The sequence below is a fragment of the Ipomoea nil genome, unplaced genomic scaffold (assembly GCF_001879475.1).
Source record: "Ipomoea nil cultivar Tokyo-kokei standard unplaced genomic scaffold, Asagao_1.1 scaffold2653, whole genome shotgun sequence".
In the NCBI taxonomy this organism is placed as follows: Eukaryota; Viridiplantae; Streptophyta; class Magnoliopsida; order Solanales; family Convolvulaceae; genus Ipomoea; species Ipomoea nil.
Window position 1 is genome coordinate 251,942 of NW_017619081.1, and position 26,291 is coordinate 278,232.

Sequence of the window (26,291 nt, forward strand, 5' to 3'; positions counted from 1 at the left end):
TTTGACCCCCACAATTAATGTGAATTTGGAGTGCAATGAACAACTCGTGGGATCCAATGAAGCCGAAGTGTCAGTACGAGAAGAAGAAAGAGAACAAGTGTCAGAAGAAAGAAGAAGAGATATACCAGTGGAAGTTGCAGTAGAAGTTGCTACTGAGAGTAGATTGCAAATCACAGAGGATTTATCCAGTGTATTGCCAGTACACCATACCGAGTCTACCATACCTATTGTGGACCCTGTTCTAGAAAATGAAGAATTATTTGCAGACAATTACACGAGAACAGAAGTTCTAGAAGAACAAGTTGGTGGTCTCAATCAAGAAGCCGAATCACCTGAAGAAGAAGGGATGCAACTTATTGATACAGTTGTTCTCACAGATCCGAATAGAAGTCCATTCGGATCCCCTCAAAACTTTGTGCAGATGGATGATCAAAATGATGGCATATTTTCATCTCTATTTGCTAAAGTGGCCGAATCCAGTGATGTTGTTTGCCAAACAATTGGAGAAAAGTTGGTTGAACAAAACCAAAAGCTAGAACAACACACGGATGTACGAGTCAATCTGAAGGAATTAATGGAGCATCAAAATATTTTGAAGACTCAGATTGACAAAGCAGAAAGAATCTTGAAAGGAGAAGTGACTAAAGGATTACTTGAAGTAATTCAAATCATGAAGAAGGAACGTGAAGCAGCCGAAAAGATTCACAACGAACGTCACTTGAGACAGATCAAGACGATTCAAGACCAAGAAAGCCGAATCAACAAACTTGAAGTTGAGCTCGCAGTTACAACAAACAAGCTGGACAATGTACAAATCATTTCCATTGAAACGCACAATAGTGTTGAAACTGTGAAGGCAAACCAAGACCGAGATTGTAAGACCCTTGCACTTTTGGTTGATAACGCCAAAAGGGGGGGAAGAAATTCTCAGTCACTTGGCTTTGCAACAACAAGAATTTATTCTTGGAAGCCAACAACAGCCAGTAATATCTACTCAAGGTAGAGGCCGAAGCCGCGGACAATCCTCACAAGGACCATCTCAGATTGGTTTTGCTCAGTTCGCGAATCATAGTCTTGGTACGAATACATCGAAGGTTGCTGAACAGTGTGGCTGGTTTGAATGCTCTAAGTGTACCGCCACTCAGACAACAATATGGACTAAGGAAAATCTACCAAGCATGATCAAGAAATGGCCTGCAGCCGATCAAGCCCAATGGATCTCGGAGAAGAATAAAGAAGAAGAAGGCAAAAGGAAAAGAAACGAGATGTGGTATGAACTAAGAGATTTCACTGGAAATATGGGCATGAATCTTGGAGAAGAAAGAAGCTTCGAAGAATGTGTCTTATGGTGGGAAACCGGAGTCCTTCCGGGCAACAATATCAAAGAAGCTTTTGGATATTACATGGCCGGACAACTTACAAAGAAATTTCAGAATGCAAAGTTCAAAGATGATTTCTTCAATCTCAGAGAACATGTCAAGGAAATTTTGAAGAAAGACTCTGGTGTGAAGAAACCCAGAAGGTAATCTGAAAATTCTCTTAAGCTGATATTTTCTATTTTCGAACCTCTGTTGCGTTTTTCTTAATATTTTTGAAATATATCAATAATAATTTCCCATGGTCTATTTTGAGTCTTTAATTTTATTTGTTTAATGTAATTAGACTTTCGTGAATTAAAAGACAAGAAATATGTCAAACGCACGAAAAAATTTAAAAAGTGATGATCAAAATAAAAATAATTCAAGATGCGTTTAGGAGCTTGTCTAAAAATTTAATTCACAAGTTTCTTTTGGTTGTGTCTAGAAAACCATTGTTAAACTCATCTTGGCTTTGTCAAATAAAATTGAGCAAAAAGATTATTTTTCAAAGACTTAAAGCCAGTGACTGAGTATATGTTTTGGCATTATCAAAAGGGGGGAAATTGTTAGGAATAAAGTGTAATGGTTTTGATATGCCAAATATGTATTTGTAGATCCCCCAATTTTATTTCATAGGTCTAGTAGAGTCTTAGACCATAATCGGGAAATTATTTATATTGCAAAAGAGAAAAACAGAGGAAGATGCATGAAAATAGTAGAAGAAGATATCAAGCCGAAAATCAAGAATTTGTCTAGAGAAAATGACAAATTGAAGAAGAAGATGAATGATATAATATTCACGTCGATGCTACAAGAAGATATCCCAGAAGAATTTTCGTGAAAGAAAATTAAGTCTGGAAGATTGCATGAATTTGACTTGGAGATCATGCATCTATGGAAAGAAAGGAGTACATCAAATATGATTGGAGATTTAATCAATAAGCTGTACAGACGAAGTTGATGATGCTTGATATGTTATGCGAAATGGCTCAAGTTTGAAACTCACCATCAATAATTTTATAAGGTAAAATTTGAGAAGCCAAAATTAATTATCTGACGGAGTTGGGCGCTAGTTTGGCTTGGGCGTCAATTACAAGTGGAAATTGGGGAGCAATTTCACTTGGGTGGCAATTGAGATGCGCTAGCAATTTCACTTGGTTGGCAATTGAGATGCGCTAGCAATTTTACTTGGGTGGCAATTGAGATGCAATTGCACTTGGGAGCTAGTTCGAAGCAATTGAAATTGGGAGCCAGTTTATAGGAGCCAATGTAGAAATTGAAACCAGGAGAAGTCTGGGAGCCAATTTCGACAATTCAAATTGGGAAGCAATTGAAAGCACCAGGAGTAGATTGGGAGCCAATTACAAGTCAAAGTCAATTGGGAGCCGCAGGAGTAGATTGTGAGCCAATTACAAGTCAAAGTCAATTGGGAGCCAATTACAAAGGAGAAATTCAAATTGGGTGCCAATTACACGTCAATTGCAATTGGGTGTCAATTACAAAGGAGAAATTCAAATTGGGAGGAAGTTCAAAGCCAGTTTGAAGTCTGAGAACACCCAGACATGAGAATGAAGAAGATGAAGATGAACTTACAGTAAAAATATTCTCACAAGGAAAAATACTAGTTTAACTAGTATGAGATTAAATTGAAGAATATTTTTTAAATCCCAGAGATACAAGGACCACTTCAGAGCTAATCAGAGAAGCCGTTCTACACCCAGATATTTCCACTCAACGTAAAACCAGAGGAATATCAGATGAAGTTTGAGAAACCATTCGCATGAAGTTCAAGCTCTCAAACGGCTAGCTTATCCTTTCTGACATCTTTGTAGAAGATAAGATAAGATCTCTGACAAAAAGATACAAGATTTCAAAAATGAGATCGTCTTTTTCCAACGGACAGATTCTCATTACCAACTATAAAATGATGAAGATATGAAGACTTGAAGATAACGAACTTAGAAGAGTGAGAGCAGAAAATACGAACTCATCAAGGAGATCGAATAGAGCAATTAAGCTTAAAAGAGCATAGAGCAAAAATCTCTTTTGGTACAGAGCATACCAAAAATCTTCAAGTGAGAAGTGAGAAAAGAAAAAGAACTCAGAGAGCTTCAAGAGAAAAATATTCTGAGAGTTCTTAAATAGAGCAAAACAGAGCAAAAATATCAAGTGCTTTACTTGATATATTCAAAGAGAGAAAACACTCAGAGCTATCAAGACAAATCATTCCAAAGTGTTTATCTTCATCAAAGAGACCTGCGCATCATTGAAGATCATCTACAGAGTCTCAGAAGTTGGAAGCAAGACAACACTTATTTTGGAGCAAAACAAGAGAAGGGAGGAAAGTAGCACGGAGCTGTGAAATCCTGGATTGTCACACGGAGCTGTGAGATCCGAAGCAGCAGTGTCGGAGGCACTGGGCGTGATTAGTGCGGGCTTTGTGATCAAAGCACTAGATCACGGGATACGTTTCTACCGGAGTGTGGAAGACGGGGGGGGGGGGGGGGGGGGGGGAAGGAACGCGGAGTCGTGAAATCCTGGGATAGTAGCGCGGCGACGTGAAACCCGAAGCAGCAGTGTGGTGTCACTGGGCGTGATTAGTGCGGGCTTTGTGATCAAAGCACTAGATCACGGAAATTCATTGTATCTTGGAACCAAGAAGTGGTGGATATAGTGAATTGCTCTTGGAGATAAAAGCAAGTGGAGTAGGAGGATTACACCACCTCGCGAACCACTATAATTGTCTTGTGTTCTTTACTGCTTTCTTTACTTACTGCTCTTTACATATTCGCTCTACACGAGATATACTGCTCACACAATCTCACACACACTTTATGTTTATTTATTTCCGCTGTGCACCATACTCTAACAATCTAGTTAAGAGTTTTGGTTTATCTCTGGCTTAGCAATTGTTGTGTTGTGCAAAAAAGTTTGAAAGTCTGTTCACCCCCCTCCCCCCCTCTAGACTTTCACCTTACCTCTTTTGGGACCAACAATTGGTATCAGAGCCTGTAGCCTATTTGAGTCAGTTTGTACCAACCTTTGGTATTAAAACACGTTGCCTAACTGGGTTAACTATTTTTGACTGCTAGGCTGATCCCTTCTACAAAGTGTGTGAATTGGATTAATCTTTCATATCTCTCGTGGTGATGATGAAGAAAGATTTAGCTCAAAATCTATTATTCTCACTTGATAAATTTGATGATTGGAAAGTTCGTATGCAGGTACACTTATCGGCTTTACACGATGAAATGTGGGAAGTTATTTCCACTGGCCCTATAGAAATATTAAAAATTAACACGGCGTTTGTTATATCCCCGGATGCTCCACTGTACATACAAAAGCCAAAACTGGAATGGACATCAAACGATAGAACGCGGAATAATCTTGACAATATTGCCAAGAATATTCTATTCAAAGCCGTTGATGATACAATATTTCCGAAGATCCGAAAGTGTGCTACTGCAAAAGAAATATGGGAAACTCTCATCAAGATTGGCGAAGGAGATGAACAAGAAAAAGACAATAAGCTCACAATCGCCATGAAGAAATTTGAAGATTTCAAAATGCTCTCAAATGAAAGTGTTGCAGACATGGAAACTCGAATTATCAAAGTTCTTGAAGAGATTAGTGATCTTGGCAAAAATATTAGCCAAAAAGAAATTAATCTCAAAATCCTACGAGGCTTACCATCTGCATGGGATATGAAGGTTACGGCTATGCGCGATCACCGAGATCTAAGAATGTTGTCTACAGACAAATTATTTAGTGATCTAAAGGCATATGAGTTCGAAATGAAGGCCAAAGATGATGATGTTCATGAAGTTCGAAATGCTGCTCTAATGGCCGAACAACCGTCAACCTCCAGGTCAGTAGAAAATAATGTTGATTTTATGACTAACGAACAGTTTGCTCTTTGTGTCAAAAAGTTTAGAAGGTTTATGCGAAAATGAGACAACAAAAATTCTGCTCGTGGAAAATTCGTCTCTCGCACCCCACAAGAAGAAAAAGGCGAAGAAAACAACAATTTGTGCTACAATTGCCGCAAACCCGGACATTTTAAAATAAATTGTCCGTATCCGATCGTTAGCAAGTATCAAGGAAAAAATGTTGAATCTACGCCGAACAAATCCGAAAGCAAAAGGTTCAAGCGCAACAAAAGAAAAGCTCTCGTTAGCAACGAACCAAACGAAAATGATGATTCAGAGGATTCATCATCAAGCGATGAAAGTTCATGTTCTGATGATGATACGGCGCTAGTATGCAAGTCAATTGAGTTGAGTACAAGTGAAGATTGTTTTATGGCTCTTGGAGCAGAGGAAGAAGAGGTAACATCTAATTCTTTCAATTCTGTTAATTCTTCTTTTTCTCGTGAATCTATTGACAATCTAATGCGAGAATGTCAAGAGATTATGCTCACTCATCCTCAACTCAAGAAGCGCAATAATATTCTAATTCTTGAAAAAGAAGAAATGAATAAAAAATTGCAAGATGCTTTACTTGAAGTGAGTAAATTGAAGAATGAAAATATTCATCTTCAAGAAGAGTGTAAAGCAAGAGAGGTTAGAGAACATAATCTTAGAGCTACTATTGCTACATTCACTAATTCGTCTAAAATAATAGATAAAATGGTGAGCATGCAAAAGCCATCAGGAGATAGAACCGGAATAGGTTATGACTCCACATGTTCTCAAACCCCTCAAAATCTGACTAATTCTACTACTACTTTAAATAATAAAGTTCAAGTGGTAAAATTTGTTAAAAGTCAGAATAGCACAATGAGACAAGGACTTGGCTATCAAACAAATGCAAAGATGAATGTTGAAAGGCCGAAACAATTCCATAATACGGCAAAGCAACAAAAATACTTCAAGCAAAGATATGCCAAAGAGTTAAGTGCAAAAAGATTTCATAGAAAAGAGGGAAGCTTTTCTAGAAATAAAGTTGGGAGATTTTATCCCACTCAAAAGGATTGGTTGTGTAATAGATGTAATGCTTTTTATAGACCAAAGCAACCATTCTCTTCCCAGGTGCCAAAATATAAAAATGTTTTTCAAAACCCGGCGCCAAAAATGTTTTCAAAGGTGAGTTATGATTATCAAATCTCAAATGGTTACAAATCGCCTCATCTTAATTCAATAAGATCAAGGTGGGTTTGGTTACCAAAAATCACTAACAGTAAAGGACCCAAGCAAGTATGGGTACCTAAAGTTAATTAATCTTTTTTGCAGGATGTGTGGTACATCGATAAGTTAAAATTTCATGATTAGTGCGGGCTTTGTGATCAAAGCACTAGATCACGGAAATTCATTGTATCTTGGAACCAAGAAGTGGTGGATATAGTGAATTGTTCTTGGAAATAAGAGCAAGTGGAGTAGGAGGATTACACCACCTCGCGAACCACTATAATTGTCATATGTTCTTTACTGCTTTCTTTACTTACTGCTCTTTACATATTCGCTCTACACGAGATATACTGCTCACACAATCTCACACACACTTTATGTTTATTTATTTCCGCTGTGCACCATACTCTAACAATCTAGTTAAGAGTTTTGGTTTATCTCTGGCTTAGCAATTGTTGTGCTGTGCGAAAAAGTTTGAAAGTCTATTCACCCCCCCTCTAGACTTTCACCTTTCCTCTTTTGGGACCAACATATATATATATATATATATATATATATATATATATATATATATATATATATATATATATATATATATATATATATATATATATATATGTATATATGTGAGAACTTGTGGACAAATCCAAACCATTGGTATGCAAGATCTGATGGATAAGAAATTAAGTAAAAATGAGCGGGGTCATTTTCATAAATATTACAAAATTTTGTTTATTTACATACGTTAGATCTACGAGATCAATGGTTTGGATTTGTTCACAGATTCTCACATGTGGCATTATTCTCACCTGATTAAGGACCAATGTATATATAATGTATATATATATATATATATATATATATATATATATATATATATATATATATATATATATATATATATATATATATATATATATATATATAGGGAAGGGTTCAGGTGTGTTTGATGCTTCCCGTGCGGTTGGACGCAGTTTAAGCATTAACATGGCGCACCTTAAGTACACAAATCACCACGCACCTTATGTCCACAGACAAAGCACCTTAAGAAGACAAATCACTCACATTAAGTACAAAAACCACGCACATTAAGCACAGAACAAAGCACATTGAGCACAAAACTCACAGAATTAAGATTTTAAAATGTCTCACATTAAACACAAACTCACGCACATTAAGTACAAAACTCATGCACATTAAGCACAAACCTCACGCACATTAAGCATTAAACTGACGCACGTTAAGTATTAACTCACAGATTTTAAGTTTCAACAACTACTACCATTAATCACTAACCCCACGCACCTTAAGCACAAACCCCACGCACATTAAGCACAAACTTCACTCACCTTAAGAACAAATCTCACGCACCTTAAGCACAAAAGCCCACACTTTAAGTTTTAACAACTATTCACATTAAACACAAACTCACACACATTATATTAGATGATACTATTACACCCTCAGTAACAATAAAGAAGTAGGGGCTTTCTTGTCTTTTAGCTTATGCTTTCAGTTGTAACGCCTTTTCCCGCCATCTTGGCTTTGTTCCTATACGCACTCTTCTCCTTTATTGTAAGTTGATGAAATAGTTCAACTGATATGAAAGATCTTCTTCCTTCCCCTCTCTAATCCCTGCTCTGCAACTCATCATGGTATCAGAGCGCCGCCGGGAGAGCTACGCCATCGCGGTTATCGGTAAATCAAGCCAGGAAGTGCAGCTGGAATCGCCGGTAGATGTCAATGCGCAGAGAATTCCCGTTTCGCAGAGGAACACTGTTGTTGAAGATCTAGATAATCCCTTTTATCTGAGCAGCAACGAAAATCCTAATGCAATCCTCGTGAGTCCTCCTCTTTCTGGTAGCAGCAACTATGCGTCATGGACCATCTCCATGCGAGTGGCCCTCGAAGTCAAGATCAAATGGGGAATCGTCAATGGAAGTGTTCCTGCGCCAGAGAGAACTCACAATCAGTACAATGCGTGGAGGAGATGCAATCTAATTGCATCTTCATGGATCCTGAGGTCTGTGCACCCATCCATTGCACAAAGTGTATTGTATATGGACGAAGCAAAGCTGATCTAGAATGATTTACAAAGGAGGTTTTCGCAACGAGATCCGCATCGGATTTCATCTCTGCAAAGCGAAATCTATGATCTAAAATAGGGAAGCATGTCTGTCAATGATTATTATACCAAGTGTCGCACACTTTGGGAAGAAATGAATGATCTCAGGCCCCTCCCAATCTGCAAGTGCACGCCGCGCTGTTCGTGTGATCTAGTGGATCAGATCAGAAAGGACCGAGAAATTGACCAGGTCATAAGGTTTCTACAGGGGCTCAATGAGGCATACAACTCTCTGAAATTCGGAGTTCTTGTTCTTGATCCCCTTCCTGAGCTGCACAAGGTGTTGGCAATGACTGAGAAATTCGAAAGACAGCTCAATGTTACCAATCTCAACAAACTTGGCTTGGAGTTTGCCCAGGCAAACGCAGTTCAGACTCAGACTGAACAAATCAATGAACCAATGGACTCAATGGCTGCTGCATTCAACTTCTCTAATGGCAAAAGGCATGCAAACTCAAAAGGAGGAAACAAGAATGTGGCTAAATGCACTTTTTGCGGGATGATTGGACACACCATCGAGAAGTGTTACAAGAAACACGGATTCCCTCCGGGTTGGATACCAGGCTACAAATCCAAAGGGAAACAATATGCTAATGCCACAACTGCACAATTAGAACAGAGTTTCACTCCTCAGCAAATTCAAGGCCTGATCTCTCTTCTTGATCGAAAGGGGCACAAACAACAATCCAATAGTGCAGCAGTACATAACCAACAATCCACCAATGCAGTAGTTTATTTAGTTCCCAACTTCAACAGCATGAAGTCAAACAACGAAGGCAAGTTCTATGTTCCTACTTACATTAACAATGCTTGCTTGACATCCTCTACTTGGATTATAGATTCAGGAGCTACTGACCATATTTTATGCTCTCTTGAATTCTTTGATGAATATTCTGCTGTGAATGGTGCTATGGTCAATCTGCCTAATGGGGCCTGTGGTGCTGTTAAACATATGGGAAGTATACGATTAAACAATAATCTGTGGCTAAGAGATGCATTACACATCCCCTCATTCAAGTTCAATATAATATCTGTGAATAAATTGCTGAAGAATTCATCTCACTCTCTATTATTTACGTACGGTCAGTGTCTTCTAGTGGACCATGGGAAGATGATTGGCTTTGCTAAAGAGGAGAAGGGGTTATACTTGCTCAATGATCCACCACCAGCTAGTCTTGATTCTGATAATTGTAATCAAACTTCTATGCTTTGTAATAATGTTGAACTATGGCACCAACGCTTGGGGCATTTTCCCTCAAATAAATTGCATCTTCTTGACATTTCTGTTCCCAGCACTAAGAACATGGCTTGTGACATATGCCATCTTGCTAAGCATTAGAGAATCCCCTTCCCCCTAAGCAAAACTGTCTCTGCAGCCTGCTTTGATCTAGCCCATATGGACATATGGGGTCCTTTCCACATCAAGACTCTGAAAGGAGAAAGATACTTCCTCACTATTGTAGACGATTGTTCTAGGTTTACTTGGTTAAAGCTCATGAGAGACAAGTCAGAAACAAGGGGTTCAATAAGAGATTTTTTCAAGATGGTTCACACACAGTTTGGAGTCATTAAAAAAACAATAAGGAGCGATAATGGTCTGGAATTTAACATGAAAGATCTATTTGAAGAAAATGGCACCATTCATCAAAAATCATGTGTCAATACTCCTCAACAGAATGATGTGGTTGAGAGAAAACATCAGCATGTTTTAGCAGTTGCTCGAGCTCTGAGATTTCAAGCAGGCCTCCCTCTCGAGTTTTGGGGGCACTGTGTTCTTCATGCAGTTTATGTCATCAATAGGCTTCCCTCTATAGTTCTTGGTTGGTCAACCATAAGCTGTATGGTAAGGTTCCAGATCTCTCTAACCTAAAGGTCTTTGGTTGTTTATCTTTTGCTGCCTAATGGGGCCTATGTTGCTGTTAAACGTATGGGAAGTATACGATTAAACAATAATCTGTGGCTAAGAGATGCATTACACATCCCCTCATTCAAGTTCAATATAATATCTGTGAATAAATTGCTGAAGAATTCATCTCACTCTCTATTATTTACGTACGGTCAGTGTCTTCTAGTGGACCATGGGAAAGATCTTCTTCCTTCCTCTCTCTAATCTTTGCTCTGCAACTCATCACATTAAGCACAAAACTCACGCACATTACGCACAAGATTCACGCACCTTATATATAAAATTCATGCACATTAATCAAAAAATCACTCACCTTAATTTTGACATAAATGCAAAAATTCTAAAATTACCACCGTATTTTTTTTTTTTTTTTTTGGTAATCTTGGACATTGATTAAAGCGAGATGAATGACTCAGATTAAATCGCACAGCCACACCTGAAGCGTTCACCCGCACGAGAACCGATATATATATATATATACATATCACAGTTTTTCACCTATAATAATTACAAAATATTCCCTTAATAAATCCACAGCAAAAAAGGATACGACGGAAAAAAAAAAAAAAAAAAAAAAACTCGGGCATACTTTAGTTCAGAACATCCCAGAAATCGGAATGAATCTTTGTGTGAATTATGGGAGCATATCGTATAAAATGCATATATATGAAATTTGGGGAAAGAGTTATGTTGTAGTAGTTATAAATATTTGTAGAAATATCATAGATTGTTCAATGAATTTTAACGTTCTTGAGACTTTGAGATTAAGTAATAAAATTCTTGAATTATAGCAGCGAAAACATATATCAAATATATTCTTGAAACGAAATATAAGTAAATAAAATTAAGAATCAAATCTTACACAAATTAAATCCAGTCCATTCATCTAAAGATGATCAAAGTTGAAAATCAATGGAAATAGAGAATAAATGCGAATGTATTTTTGTAATTTCAGTAATTACAATTGTTTATTTGAAAATGTTTGACAGTGTATTCGCGGATAACTGAAAGTGCATTTCGAAACTCTTGTGGTGACACGAAAGAGGAAGGTGATGAGAAACGCAGTGGCATTTTTATAATTTTTTTGTAATTACAATTCTACAATTGGAAATGCTTAGATTGATAGCCATTCGCAGATAATTGAAAGTACATTTCGAAATTCTAGTGGTGACACGAAGGAGGAAGGTGATGAGAATCACTTCCGTATACTCAAAGTATTTTCAAATGCTCTGTTAAGCATTTCTAAATGCACAATCATAATTACATAAATTACAAAAATGTCATAGCATTTTTTTCTTAGTTTTAATGATTTTTAACCTTTGATCTCCATAGATGGGTGGACCAAATTTTTCCTCAGTTCTTACTTGAGAAGCCATTCGGAATATATTGAGACCCGCGCTCTGATCAAGTGCGATCTGGTTTTCCCGTGTGAATGTGCGAATTGAAAGAACGCACTGTTAAGGATATGAGTGGTGGTTGACATATTCTATCTCTATTCTTGTTACCCTCCTGTAGAATAACTTTATTAGACTAGTGCTTGTAACTTCCTGCTACTTACTCTCTCTAAGTGTACTATTTATAGCTAGTCATTTTACATCAATAAACACTTGATTCATTCCCTCACATGGTATCAAGAGCCACAATCTCCTAAGAGAATTTTTTTCCTTTCCTCTTCGCCACCTTTTGTGACACAGATGGCCTCCCCATATTCTACAACCAGCAATGATGTTATATATCTAGCTAAACGCTCCGTCCAACTTCCCTACTAAACTTACCCCCACCAATTTCCCCGTTTGGAAACGCCAGGTTCAGGCAACATTAATTGGCTTCAATCTCCTTGGCTACATCAACGGTTCTGTTAAAGAACCAGTCAAGTTTAGCGATACTGAACAAACCACCCCGAATCCTGCCCACCTAACTTGGTTTTGTCAAGACCAGATCATCACTAATGCGCTACTGGGGAGTTGTTCTTACACAATTCAGCCTCTTATTTCTTTCGCACCAACAACGTGCGATGCCTAGCAACGGCTCGTTGCTAGCTATGCTAGTGCCTCTCGAGGACGGATCATTTCCCTCAAGGCTAAGCTCACCAAAAACCCGAAAGGTGATCGGTCGGTTACCGCTTTCCTGACTGATATGCGGTCTATAGCCGACGATCTCGCCTTGGCTCAGTGCCCAATTTCGGATGAAGACATGGTTGTTTATGTTCTAACGCAACTAGGAGACGAGTACAGCTCCATCGTTTCTGCGGTTCGTGTTCGTGACAAACCCATCTCTTTGGGTGAATTAGCGGATGTTCTCACAGATCATGAGCGTCATTTGAAAGAAGCCGATGATGCTCGTCAATCCCTGTTGGCCACTGCTAATACTGCTGAGCGCAGCTCTTGGGCTTCACCGAATTCTCATCAGTCTACAACCAACTGGAGGTTCCGCACCAACAACAATGCTAACCGGCAAACTCGCCCGCAAAATGGCAACAATCGACCCAATGTTGTGTGCCGATTCTGTAACTTAGCTGGCCATGAAACCCGTGTCTACCGTAAGTTAGCCTGGTTCTTAAAGGATCATAATGTTTTTCCCATGTAGGCTCCTATGTCCACTTCGTCTCCTACAGCAAATTCAACCATAGGTACGACTTCACCATGGTTATTTGACAGTGGGGCGTCTCATCATGCCACCCCGAACATGGCACCTCTATAGACCTTCTCTGAGTACAAGGGTCCTAATGAGATACGCCTGGGTGACTATAATTCACCAAAAATCTCTCATATTGGTCAGTCTGCTATTCCCACTCCCTCTTCCGTTCTCACTCTACAAAATATCCTGCGTTTCCCACAGTTGAATAAAAATTTATTGTCTGTGTCTCAGTTGTGCAAAACTAATCGCGTGTCGGTTGAGTTTTTTGACTCCTATTTTGTCTTGAAGGATCTTTGAACGGGGATGTCACTTCTACGGAGGCGACCATTGATGGTGTCTACTATAGACCCCTCTCGAGTCAGCCTACAATAAACTCTACAGAACTTTCGCGTGTGTCGCAGTGGCAGCATCGTCTTGGTCATCCGTCCAGTAAGGTGTTACATCTGGTGTTGCAACACTGCAATGTTTCCATTCCTTTGTCCTCGTTAAATAAATTTTACTGTCAGTCATGCAATGTATACAAGAGTCACAAATTACCCTTCTCAAAAAGCACTCTTGTTAGTTCTAGGCCTCTACAATTAATCTACACTGATGTATGGGGTACTTCTGAAAAGTCGATTGATGGGTTTGCTTATTATGTAATTTTTGTTGATCATTTTTCTCGATATATCTGGTTATATCCCTTAAAACGCAAGTTCGATGTGTTTGATGTCTTTCCACAGTTCAAAAGGTTAGTAGAGAAGTTCTTCAATATGTCAATTATCTCTGTTTATTCTGATAATGGAATGGAGTTTGTTAAATTAATACCGATGTTTAACACTCATGGTATTTCACATTTTACTACTCCCCCTCATACTCCCGAGCACAATGGCATGGCTGAACGACGACACCGGCATGTGGTTGAGACTGGTATGTCCCTTCTTCATGTTGCCTCTATGCCGTCTTCATTTTGGTCTTATGCTTTTCAAACAGTAGCCTATCTCATTAATCGGCTCTCGACTTCCGTTTCAGGTAATAAATCCCCTTATCATGTTTTGTTTAACCAGTTACCAAATTATGATAAGCTACAACCCTTTGGTTGTTTGTGTTTCCCCTGGTTACGTTCCTATAATACAAAAAAAACTGGAACCAAGTTCACGCCCGTGTATTTTTCTGGGATATTCAAACACACAATCAACTTATAAATGCCTCGATTATGTCTCGAATCGGGTATATTTATTGAGACATGTACGTTTTGTTTCTCATGTGTTTCCTGCCAGGGAGTTACAGGTTAAGTCAGATATGACTGATGGGGTTCAATCTCCTGCCTTGCCACAAATTCTATTCAAGACACTGGTCTCGTCTGGTGCGTCACCAACCTCAGAATCGTCATTTTCTTCCTCACCACCCGCTGCGTCGATTTCGCCAGGACTTCCGACGCCGCAAACTCCCTCGACGTCTGGGTAGTCCGGCGACGCTAGGTGGAGGAAAGCCATGGACGAGGAGTTCGAAGCTCTGCACCGCAACAATACGTGGTCGCTTGTCCCGCGTGATGATTGTGTTCCAATTGGCTGTAAATGGTTTTAATGGGTGAAGCGTAAATCGGATGGTTCCGTTGATCGGTACAAGGAACGTCTTGTGGTTAAAGGGTTCCTACAGACTGCTGGGCGGGACTACTTTGAAACATATAGCCCAGTTATGAAACCGGTCACTATCCGATTGGTCCTAACCATTGCGTTAAGTAATCGCTGGACTTTGCGCCAGTTGGATATCAATAACGCATTCCTGCATGGCACACTACATGAGAAAGTATTTATGGAGCAGCCGCCCGGATATGTTGATCCACTATACCCTAATCATGTTTGCATGTTAGGCAGAAATCTGTTTCTCGTTCGTCGACAGAAACTGAATACTGGGCCTTGGTGAATGCAGCTGCTGAGGTCCTCTGGATTAAAAATTTGCTCCAGGAGCTCAGGTTGAGTCTTGTACAACCCCCGGTTCTACTAGGTGATAATCTCAGCGCCACCTACATCTGTAAAAACCCGGTGTTTCACTCACGTATGAAACACTTGGCTTTAGACTACTTCTTTGTGCTGGATCTAGTTACTAGTGGTGCGCTGGTTGTTCAGCATGTTCCGTCGTCCGGTCAGTTAGCCGATCTCCTCACCAAGCCTCTGGGACGTCATCTTTTCCTTCGTTTTCGGTCCAAGATTGGAGTCTCCGACGGATCGTCACTCTTGCGGGGGCATGTTAAGGATATGAGTGGTGGTTGACACATTCTATCTCTATTCTTTTTACACTCCTGTAGAATAGCTTTACTAGACTAGTGGTTGTAACTTTCTGCTACTTACTCTCTCTTTGTGTACTATTTATAGCTAGTCATTTTACATCAATAAACACTTGATTCATTCCCTCACACGCACCACAATTACCATACAAATGCATCGCAACTACTCCCAACTTCGTCAAATGTATTTGTGCGTCCTCAACGCATGCCTGGGAGGTGTTGTAGTGCATTCGTGTAGTAATTGCAATGCATTCTTTGAGTAGTTTGCATGTTCACACAGGAAGGTTGGTTCCTGTGTACTTAAAAATAACAAAACAAGTAAGGACCTTGTGGTCCAATGATACCAAATTGCTACCTTATGTTAGAGATTGTAGATTCGAGTCTCGTACATTGTAACAGAGTCAATAGCATCCAAGAAAATTATAGTATAATAATAACCAAACAAGTAAATGATTTTTGTTGAAAAATAGTTTAAAAATTTATTTGTCCACCTCAAAACTTTTAGCTTTCCTTTAACGATAACAATTAATAAAAATAATTCAAACCCTTGAAATATTCAAATTTCCCAAGTTTTTTTTTTTTCATTATTTTTATAACAGTGAAATTCGATATGATATTTACTTGAATAGGGTAAAATATTAATATAATTATTTCTTTATTTAGGTGTACACATTATTTTTTAATTAGATATAATTTATAAAGGGATATATATGTGTGTGTGTGTGTGTATATATATATATATATATATATATATATATATATATATATATATATATATATATATATACATGGTCAGGTTCCTGTGAGGCCAAGTCTTCCTGTACGGTCAGTGCGGCATACACCATTACGTATGCAGAATTACACCACACAGTGTTCGTAAATACACCATTATGTGTGGTGTATTTTTTTTTGTGTGGTGTATTTTTTGGCATTTTATTCTGGTGTATTTTTGAACACTGTATGGTGTATTTATGCATACTTAATGGTGTATGCCGCACTGACCGCACGGGAAGACCTGACCTCACAGGAACTAAAAAAAAAAAAATATATATATATATATATATATATATATATATATATATATATATATATATATATATATATATATATATATATATATATATAGAGTTGCACTCGGGTGCGAACGGCTCGCCCAGGCGCGAAATAGAAATGGATTCTGTTCGTCCACGTGTCCAGATCTAATGGATGAGAAACACTGATTTTTTAAAAAAACGCGGTGGCATTTTCGTAAATAATTGAACATCGAAGTGCAAGTAAAATGTATTACAAGTGCATGTAAAATGTATTATAGGTGCAAGTAAAAATTTACGCTGAGCATCAATACTTAGTATACTTAGTTGCACTTATAGTTCTAAGTAGTTGCACTTATAGTTCTAAGTAGTTGCACCTATAGTTCTAAGTAGTTGCACACATAGGTATAAGTAGTTGCATCTAGGTGTATGAATGTTTGCGAGTGGTTTTCAGGAGTATTACTACCCGCTGAACTCAGATCAATGAATGTTAACAAGACAAAATTACATGCACTTATAGGTGAAAGTAGGTGCACATATAGTTATAAGTAGTTGCACCCATAGTTATAAATAGTTGCACATATAGTTATAAGCACACCCAGGTGCATGAATGGTTGCGGAAAGTGAATGCTAACAAGGCAAAATTACATGCACTTATAGGTGAAAATAGGTGCACTTATAAGAGATTTTACTTGCACTTCGATGTTCAATTATTTACGAAAGTATCACCGCGTTTTTTTTTAAGTTATTAGATCTGGACACGTGTCACGCGCTGATTCGTTCGCATTTCCTTCCTCGGCACTTATTTGCACCTGAGTGAATCCCTATATATATATATATATATATATATATATATATATATATATATATATATATATATATATGGAAGGGTTCAGGTGCTCTAAAAGCTTCTCGTGCGGTTAACGCACCTTAAACATTAAAATCTAAATCAACGGCTCAAATCAGTGAAAAGTAATTATAAAAAAACACGTGTATGGAAGAAAGGAGCTAAAGTATGGAATAATGAGTATAAAGACCTATATGCCCCTACAAATTAATAAAAGTAATATAATTAAAAAAGAAAGCAAGGGTAAAATAGGCAATCTATTCACTTTTTCTTCCCATCTTCCATGGAAAACAAAATCCTTGGTCCAACAAGGATTTTGTTTTCCTCAAATTTGAGGAATTCATTTTCCAATGGAAAATGAATTCCATGAACCAAACACTAGAAAACAACATTTTCCTTCACTTTAAGGAAAATGTTTTCCAAAGGAAAACATTTTCCATGAACCAAACATCCCCTAAATGATAGAAACACACCTTAAGTATTAGAACAATGCACCTTAAGTGTTATAACAACGCACTTTAAGTGTTAAAATAGCGCACATTAAGGGTGCGTTGGGAAACCCGGAAAATGACTTCTGCAAAATGTTTTCTGGCTTTTCAGTGTTTGGCAAGAAGGAGGAAAATGAGGTCAACGAAAAATGTTGTTGTAGTCAATGGAAAATAAGTATGTTTTGGGGGAAAATGACTTCCCCTTTATTTTGGGGAAGTCATTTTCCAATCCTCATGCTTGGTATGTATAGTGTAAAGTTTGTGTATGTGTGATATAGATACACTATATATACTGTGTATATTGTATATATATAACGTATACTGTGTATAAATATAATCCGTCACTCTTTTTTTCCTAACGACGATTTGATGACGAAATTTGCAAGGGAATAATGACGGAATATTCTGTCGTTAAATCTAGCGATGGAAATTCCGTCGCTAAGCCAACAAAAAATCGGTTGCTAAATTCCTACCACGACGATCTGATGACAAAATTTGCAAGAAAATAGCGACGGATTATTCCATCGCTAAATATAACGTCAGAAATTACCGTCTCCATCGTCAATCGCTACATGTAGCGATAGAAAATACCGTCGCTAATTTGTTTCTATTATTTGTATCGAATGCCATTTAGCTACATTTTAGTGACGAAAATATTCGTGTATAAATTTAGCAACGAATTTTTCCGTCATTATTTCGTTGCCATTTATTATTATTATTATTATTATTATTATTATTATTATTATTATTATTATTATTATTATTATTATTATTATTATTATTATTATTATTAGGTACTTAGCTACGAATTTACTACAATATTTATCGATCATTAAATTTTAAAAATTTTTAAAAAAATTATTCGCTAATTAATATTACATACCTACATTAAACATAGTACTTCAATAATATAATTGTAAAATATTTTATATTAAAACATTCAAACTCAATAACAATAATAAAAGTATAACACTGTATAATGTTACATCGTTAAAAACAGTATCAAATATAATCTAATCATCTCCTAAGGATAATGTTATATATACTAATTGTGACCTGAGGACAACACCAAAACTCATTTAATCATATGAAATAAAGAAAGCCAATTGGCATTAAGAAATAAAGGAATGAGCTACACTGCAGACCATGTCCCCAGTATACCTTGCTCCACTGAAATATCTCCCCATCATCAAATTCTACCTTGAAAAAGTTAGAGCTCCACTGAAAATTTTGGATTTAAGGTTACTATCACCCCAGAATTTCCAACCTCTACCTTCACAATGACATGCAATAACTGTTGGGTAGTGACTAACCTGTTTCAAAATTTCGCAAATCATTAGCATCAATACAGACTTCAAAGAAAAAGTAATAAAATAGAATCCCATTCAGATTCATTAAAATTTTAGATCTCCATCATATTTCTTTACTCTTTTTATTGATATTTAAATTTCATTCTCTATATTGATGCATTTAATGTTACAGCATATCATAATAGTCTAATATTCATTCTTACCCTAAAACATAATTCAAGACTAAAAACAAGACCCAACATGAATGAGTGAATTATACTTAGAGCCATGTGGCTCTTGTTGCTACATTAGCCCTATGTCAATGAATGGATAATGAGGTGAGGTAATTTTATTGATGTCCCTAATGAGATTTTCTCTCTTTTTTTTTTTTTTTTTGGAGGGGGGCACATAGAAATGTGAGCCATGGCTCCAGTATATGAGCACTAACAGGATTGTTTCTCAAATGTTTATGTAAAATATAGTTGCACAGATCTGAAACCAATACAAATTTACCTACAGTAGTCAAGGTATCGTGATATGTTGAACACTGATAGCCACATTTCAGAACTCAAGCGAACCGAAACACCCCCCCCCCCCCCCCCCCCCTCCCCTCTACAAAAGCAATGGACAAAACATAACAAAAAGCAATAAAAATCTCAACAATAATACTTTTTCTGCATTATTAGGTTTCTAATTCAATGAAAAAGTTTATTTTTTCTGAGATAATCTTCTACTATCTCATCTGAAGGTAGCAAAAAAAGGCCAAAGAGAGAAATTCGACTATAACTAAGACACATGGCACATGGATGACAACTATCCTTTGATATCTTGGACTGAGATCATGGAATGTAAGAAAAGTATAAACGTAATAGAGAGCCCAGAAAACAAAATCACTCATGTACTTGTTCAAAAACATAAAACAGGAGTACATGAGCTACAAACAATTTAAATAATCAATTTAGTTATTTTCAAAAAAAAAAAAAAATAATCAATTCAGTTAACCTCATTCTCAAAACTGAGAGATAGAAATAAGCCAACCTTTCACAACATTCATTTCCTGTCAATCAAATACCCAATATTATGGAATGAGCACAAGACATCACACATATAGTAATCAATTTAAGTATTTTTTACACTCTATAATTTTCCTTTCTCACTACGGAGCATAAGACATCTCATAGACACCCAACTAACCCACTGATTTCTATATGTGCGAGATTAAAGACACGGGATGATGTGCGAGATTAAGACACGGTCGACGGAGTAGAGAGAATACATACCAGAGAATAGAGCAACGGAATAGGCGGTAGGAGAAGCGACGGTCGGCGGTCGGCGAAGCAGGAAGTGACGTTGGCGGTTGGCGATTGGCGGTCGGTGGTCAGAGGGAAATAGTGGCGGTGGCGTCAGGGACTTAGGGGAGAGACGGAGGAATGGTGTACTAAGATACTTAGGGGAGAGGTGGAGGAATGATATATGAGTTAGGGTTAGGTAGCAACTTTAATTTGTTTCGACACATTTATCTAGCGACCGATAATTACATTTGTCATTATATAGTCGCTAGATAGCGACGGATTTTGAATCCATCGCTAATGTTAACAAAAAAAAATTCCGTCCGTGATCTCACTTTAAATTTTTGGACGGATGCTCAAATCCGTCGCTAGAATTTTTTTTAAAAACCCGCTATGTTAGTTTAGCGACAGATTTGAGAATCCGTCGCTAAAATTTTAAAAATCTAATTTATACATCTAGCGACGGAATTAAGAACCGTCGCTACAGTGTTAGAAAAAAAACGTATTATTAATATAGCGACGGATTCTAATCCGTCGCTATCTAGCAACGGATCCTCAAATCCGTCGCTAATATATAATCACAAAAAAGTCGTTCTTGAAAATGTAGCGACGAATTAATATATCCATCGCTATTCTGTAGCAATTAAAATTCTGAAATCAACCCGCAAAAAATTCGTCTCTAATTTTTGCGCGAAAATTTACTGCTAAAATTAGCTACGTATTTAACGACAAAAATATTCCGCCGCAATATCCATCACAAATCCGTCGCTAATCCGTCACTAAGTTGTCGCTATTCCGTCGACAAATTAGCAACGAAATATGTCCGTCGCTAGATCCGTCATTATTTTCGCGTTTTTTTGTAGTGTATATATATATATATATATATATATATATATATATATATATATATATATATATATATATATATATATATATATATATATATATATATATATATATATATGTATGTATGTATGTATGTATGTATATATGTATGTATGTATACATACATACATACATACATACATACATATATGTATGTATACATACATACATACATACATACATACATACATACATACATACATATATATATAGGGGAGGCTTCAAGTAAGAACCCTTTGTTAGATAGGAACATAAGAACTAATCCAATTCATTCAGAATCTCTTAATCAATGGTCAAGATAATTAGGCATCTTAAAGAGCATATTTACCATAATTAATTAGAAAGGACATTAGTGTAATTATGTCCACCTACCAATTAAAATCAAATATTATATTTAGATTCTTTTCAAGATTTTAGGATGACAAAATAAGGGAGGAGTCCTGTTGATTGGTGAATTTGCATTGTGCGACCGCAGCACCTTCGAACGATCACCAAAGGTCAAATTTCGGAGAGAGAGACGGCTACCACAGATCAGCGAATACCACTGCTCAAGGATGGCTAGGGGCGACAATGAAGGAAACATAAATATTTATTCCAAAAAACCTGTGCGTACTAGTGTGTGAGATTAAATTGAGTTGTGCCATTCATACTCCTCTGTGTAATCCAACAAATGAATGAAAAGTGCCATTGTATTGTGTGGCTACTCTAGATTGGTAGGGAAAGTTGAACAATGGTTGTTTGAACATTTAGCAATCACCATGCTATGATTCCGTCAAATTTGCAAACTGGGCAATCGACATGGCACGCACACAATTTAGCATAAGTGCATGACATTGTCTATAACATTAATCTAGTTTCCGTGAATTCAATGGTTCAGTATTTTTGCACTGTATGGCACACATAATACAACTCATGTGAACACAAAAATTTTTACCGTCTTGCCTAACACACACTAATTCTGCAAAGTATGGCACAGATAGTGTAACCGACATTTTCTGCACATGTGCTGAATTGTGAGTGCCATTATGTGCAATACTACTAATTGAATGAAACCCACGGGTATTTGGTCGCACTGTGTGCACATTTGGTAAGAGGTATGTGCCACACATAATATAAAACTCCTGAGTGCGTGCACATAGGAAAAATTAACTGTGCCATACAGTTAAGTGATACTAACAAAATGTAATCTCAGAAACTAGAAACTAGAAACTAGGATCATGTGTTGTACCATTGTGTGCACTTGGGTTACACCGTGTGTGCCATACTTTGCAGATTTTTTTTTTTTTTTTTTTGTGAACTATAAGACGTTGTATAAGTTGGTGTGCACGTGAGTTACACCATGTGTGCCATAATGTGCACAATTAGTGTATCAATGAACATGTGTACACTTAGGCTGCTCCGTGTGTGCCATGTCGTGCAAAAATTCTAATAGTTTGAATCCACGGAAACCAGAACGATGATATACATGTCTGTGTGCACCTGCGTAAATTGTCTGCGCCATAACCTACATAATGAGTGTGCACCTGGGGTAAACTGTGTGTGCCAAATTGTGTAGAGACACCAACATAATGAAATCCCAGAAACCAGGTTGATGTGTCATACAAAGATGTGCCATCGGATTACACCGTGTGTGCCATATTGTGCACAATTAGTTGGTGGACGAAAACACATATGACATAACGTGCAGGATTAGTTTGTGCCCGACAAGGCGTAAAAAGAAATTAGTGTGCACGTGGGTTCACTTAGGTTGGTCTGTGTGTGCCATGGCGTTCTAAAAATGCTAATAGTTTGAACCCACGGAAACCATAATGAGGTTATACACAGCGGTGTGCACTTGTGTAAAATTGTATGTGCCATAGCGTCAATAATGAGTGTGTGGCTGAGAAGACGAAACTCAAGTAGATGTGCACCAGGGTTAGATTGTATGTTCGAAAATGTGTAGTGATACTAACATAAAGAAAACTCAAAAACCAGGATGATCTGATATACAATGATGTGCACTTGGGTTACACTGTGTGTGCCATACTGTGCACAATTAGTATGCACGTGGGTTACATCATGTGTGCCATAATCAGTACACTTAGTATGTCTTGATTACACTGTGTGTTTTCAAAATAGAAATACTAGATAGAACATAAAGTTCCCTTGGATTAAATCTCAATCATCATAACACAGGAAAACATAAAAATACGTAGATGAACTTAACAACAACACTAATCAACTAGTTGAAATGAGCACATGTAGCTAGCGTTGTTAATCCGCGTCATGGTATTCAACTATGCTACAGATGTTCTTGGAATGGTGTATGTTAAACTCAACGGTCAAAATCTGACACATATAAGTCATCCGCAACAAATCAAGACCCCATAGTATCACCCTTCTGCAAACCACAATCTCAATGATTAACTTATTGCCCCAAGAAGGTCTCCATGTGCCGCATCGCAAATACGCCACAATCCACCTTATTATGTGCATCACACCAACGCATCTGCATCGTTCTAGGAATAAGCTTTCGTACGACCGCCCCACACCGTTCATCAACCACATCATCAAGGAATACATATAAGAAATATTTATGGCAAAGGGGGTAAAACGATAGAAAACATTAGGAAATGCCAAAAACAACACAATTAAACATTAGGGAAATAAACGTTTGGTGAAAAGTTAGAAAACAGCTGCGTGTGCACATAGGCAGAACGGTGTGTGCCATAATGTGCAACAATACTGCTCAGTAGGAAAACACGCAAACCAGGATGCTGTGAGATCTAGTGTGTGCACATTTGTTATCCTGTGTGTGCCAAATCGTGTACATTGGCTTTTATATATCAATGTTCTCAAGTAATTAATGACTAAATATATGAACCTTCTTCCAAGTTCTAGCAAGTAGATACCACTATACATCGCAGCAAGCATTGAATCAGGCTCATGCTGTGTCAGGGTATACACTGTGGTGAAAAATTTCTTCCATCCTTCAAGAAATAAACAATAAACATATAAAACAATAATGCACCGTTCAATAAAGGATCCTAAACCCTAAACCTAATGAACGCCATAGCAGTGTCGACGATCAGAACACCAAACCCTACACAACTACACACCCACCCCCGCACCCCAGAATCGACAAAAACCAAATCAGAACAAAAAGAAAAAAAAAACATCGACAAATCACACAGAAGAAAATCAAATAAAAATTAAAACCGACCTCGAACGGATGTCCTCGCCGCCGGACGGTAATGCTTGGGATTCCTACTATCAACGCCAGCCATCTACCTGAGAACAGACGCAGCGAAAAAGGAGAGATGTCACCGGAATATGGCGTGCGACAGTCGGAGAAAGTGAAGGAATCCTGAATTCGAACCTTCTGTATGAATTAAGAGGAGATGCGACACACCACCCGCACTACTGTTGAAAAACCTAAACTACCCCTAATTACTTTTAATAAAATCCCACTTACGTAAAATACCATATTAAAACAATTAAAAATATGGACCATTGATTAATGAAGATAAAAGGCTAAGATTAGTTCCTAGGTTCCTACCTAAAGATGAGTTCCTATATGATTGTTAATCTATATATATATATATATATATATATATATATATATATATATATATATATATATATAATTGTCCACAAAGCTTAATGAGTGCTATTCACAAAAGGATTTTATTAAAAATATCAAATAATTAAAATGATGAAGTATACAATTCTTACCACTTTCATACTCATTTTCTGGAAAAAGAACTAAACACACAAATACAGTTTTCCGTTGTATAGGCAAACATCTGGAAGATGACACAATTAAGTTTTGTTCAAAAGTTTTATTCTTGAGGGTCTGAATCACCCCTCAGTTCAAAAGTTTTGTTCTTCTTGAGGGTTTGAACCACCTCTTAGTTCAAAAGTTTTTTTTTTTTCTTATTGAGGGTCTGAACTACCTGTGAGTCACAGAGAATAGTGCGCGAAGAAGAAACATGAAACACCTTAAGCACAATACTGTACTCATACACCTTAAGCTCAAAACTCACGCACCTTAAGTTTCAACAACTTCTCACATTAATAACAAAACACACGCACTTTAACAAAACTCACGCACCTTAAGTACAAAACTCACGCACATTAAGCACACAACTCACCCACCTTAAATTTGACCTAGTTGCAAAAATTACCAAATTGCCACCATATTTTTTTTGTTTTTTTATTTTTAATTTTATTTTGATAATCCTGAACGTTGATTTAAACAAAATTAATGGTTCTCCTCTCTCCGCACAACCGCACCTGGGACTGCCGCCCGCACCAGAACCTAATTATATATATATATATATATATATATATATATATATATATATATATATATATATATATATATATATATATATATATATATATATATATATATATATATATATATATATATATATATATATATATATATATATATATGGTTAATACCCATTTTGGTCCCTCAACTATTAGCTAATGCGCAATTTAGTCCCAAACTATTAAAGTACCTAATTTAGTCCTCTAACTTGTAAAATCATACCCAATTTGGTCCTCCGTTACAATTGCCATCCATCCACCGTTATATAGAGGGGCAAAAGCGTCATTTTATCATAGTCGAGGGACCAAAATGGGTATTAACATAGTAGTCCTCTAACTTGTAAAATCATACCCAATTTGGTCCTCCGCTACAATTGTCATCCATCCACCGTTATATAGAGGGGCAAAAGCGTCATTTTATCATACTCGAGGGACCAAAATGGGTATTAACATAGTCGAGGGACCAAAATGGGTATTATTATTATTATTACTATTATTATTATTATTATTATTATTATTATTATTATTATTATTATTATTATTATTATTATTATTATACGAATAACCGAACTTTTTAAAGCTAAAGTTTTAAATCTTAAAAATAATACGGATAATAATAAATCCAATTAAAACAATACATATAATAATAAATCCATGAGAAAATATACAATAACAACATTACGAATTTTTAGAGATTTTACATATTAGTCCCAATATCAAATATCAA

The 26,291-nt window shown here is 37.0% G+C and overlaps 1 protein-coding gene and 1 long non-coding RNA gene across 2 annotated transcripts; one reads left to right on the top strand and one right to left on the bottom strand.

The window, feature by feature from the left end:
- The first annotated feature begins 8,703 nt into the window (after window positions 1-8,703).
- On the top strand, window positions 8,704-9,948 carry LOC109154674. Its single transcript, XM_019302406.1, has one exon. The coding sequence runs from the start codon at window positions 8,704-8,706 to the stop codon at window positions 9,946-9,948; it is 1,245 nt and encodes a 414-aa protein (XP_019157951.1).
- Window positions 9,949-18,724: 8,776 nt separating this feature from the next.
- Window positions 18,725-20,487, bottom strand: LOC109154778. The gene is made up of 2 exons (XR_002049783.1): window positions 20,354-20,487; window positions 18,725-19,097 (listed from the first exon to the last, which is right to left on the bottom strand). It is a non-coding gene; the product is annotated as an uncharacterized LOC109154778 (long non-coding RNA).
- Between the last annotated feature and the right edge of the window lie 5,804 nt (window positions 20,488-26,291).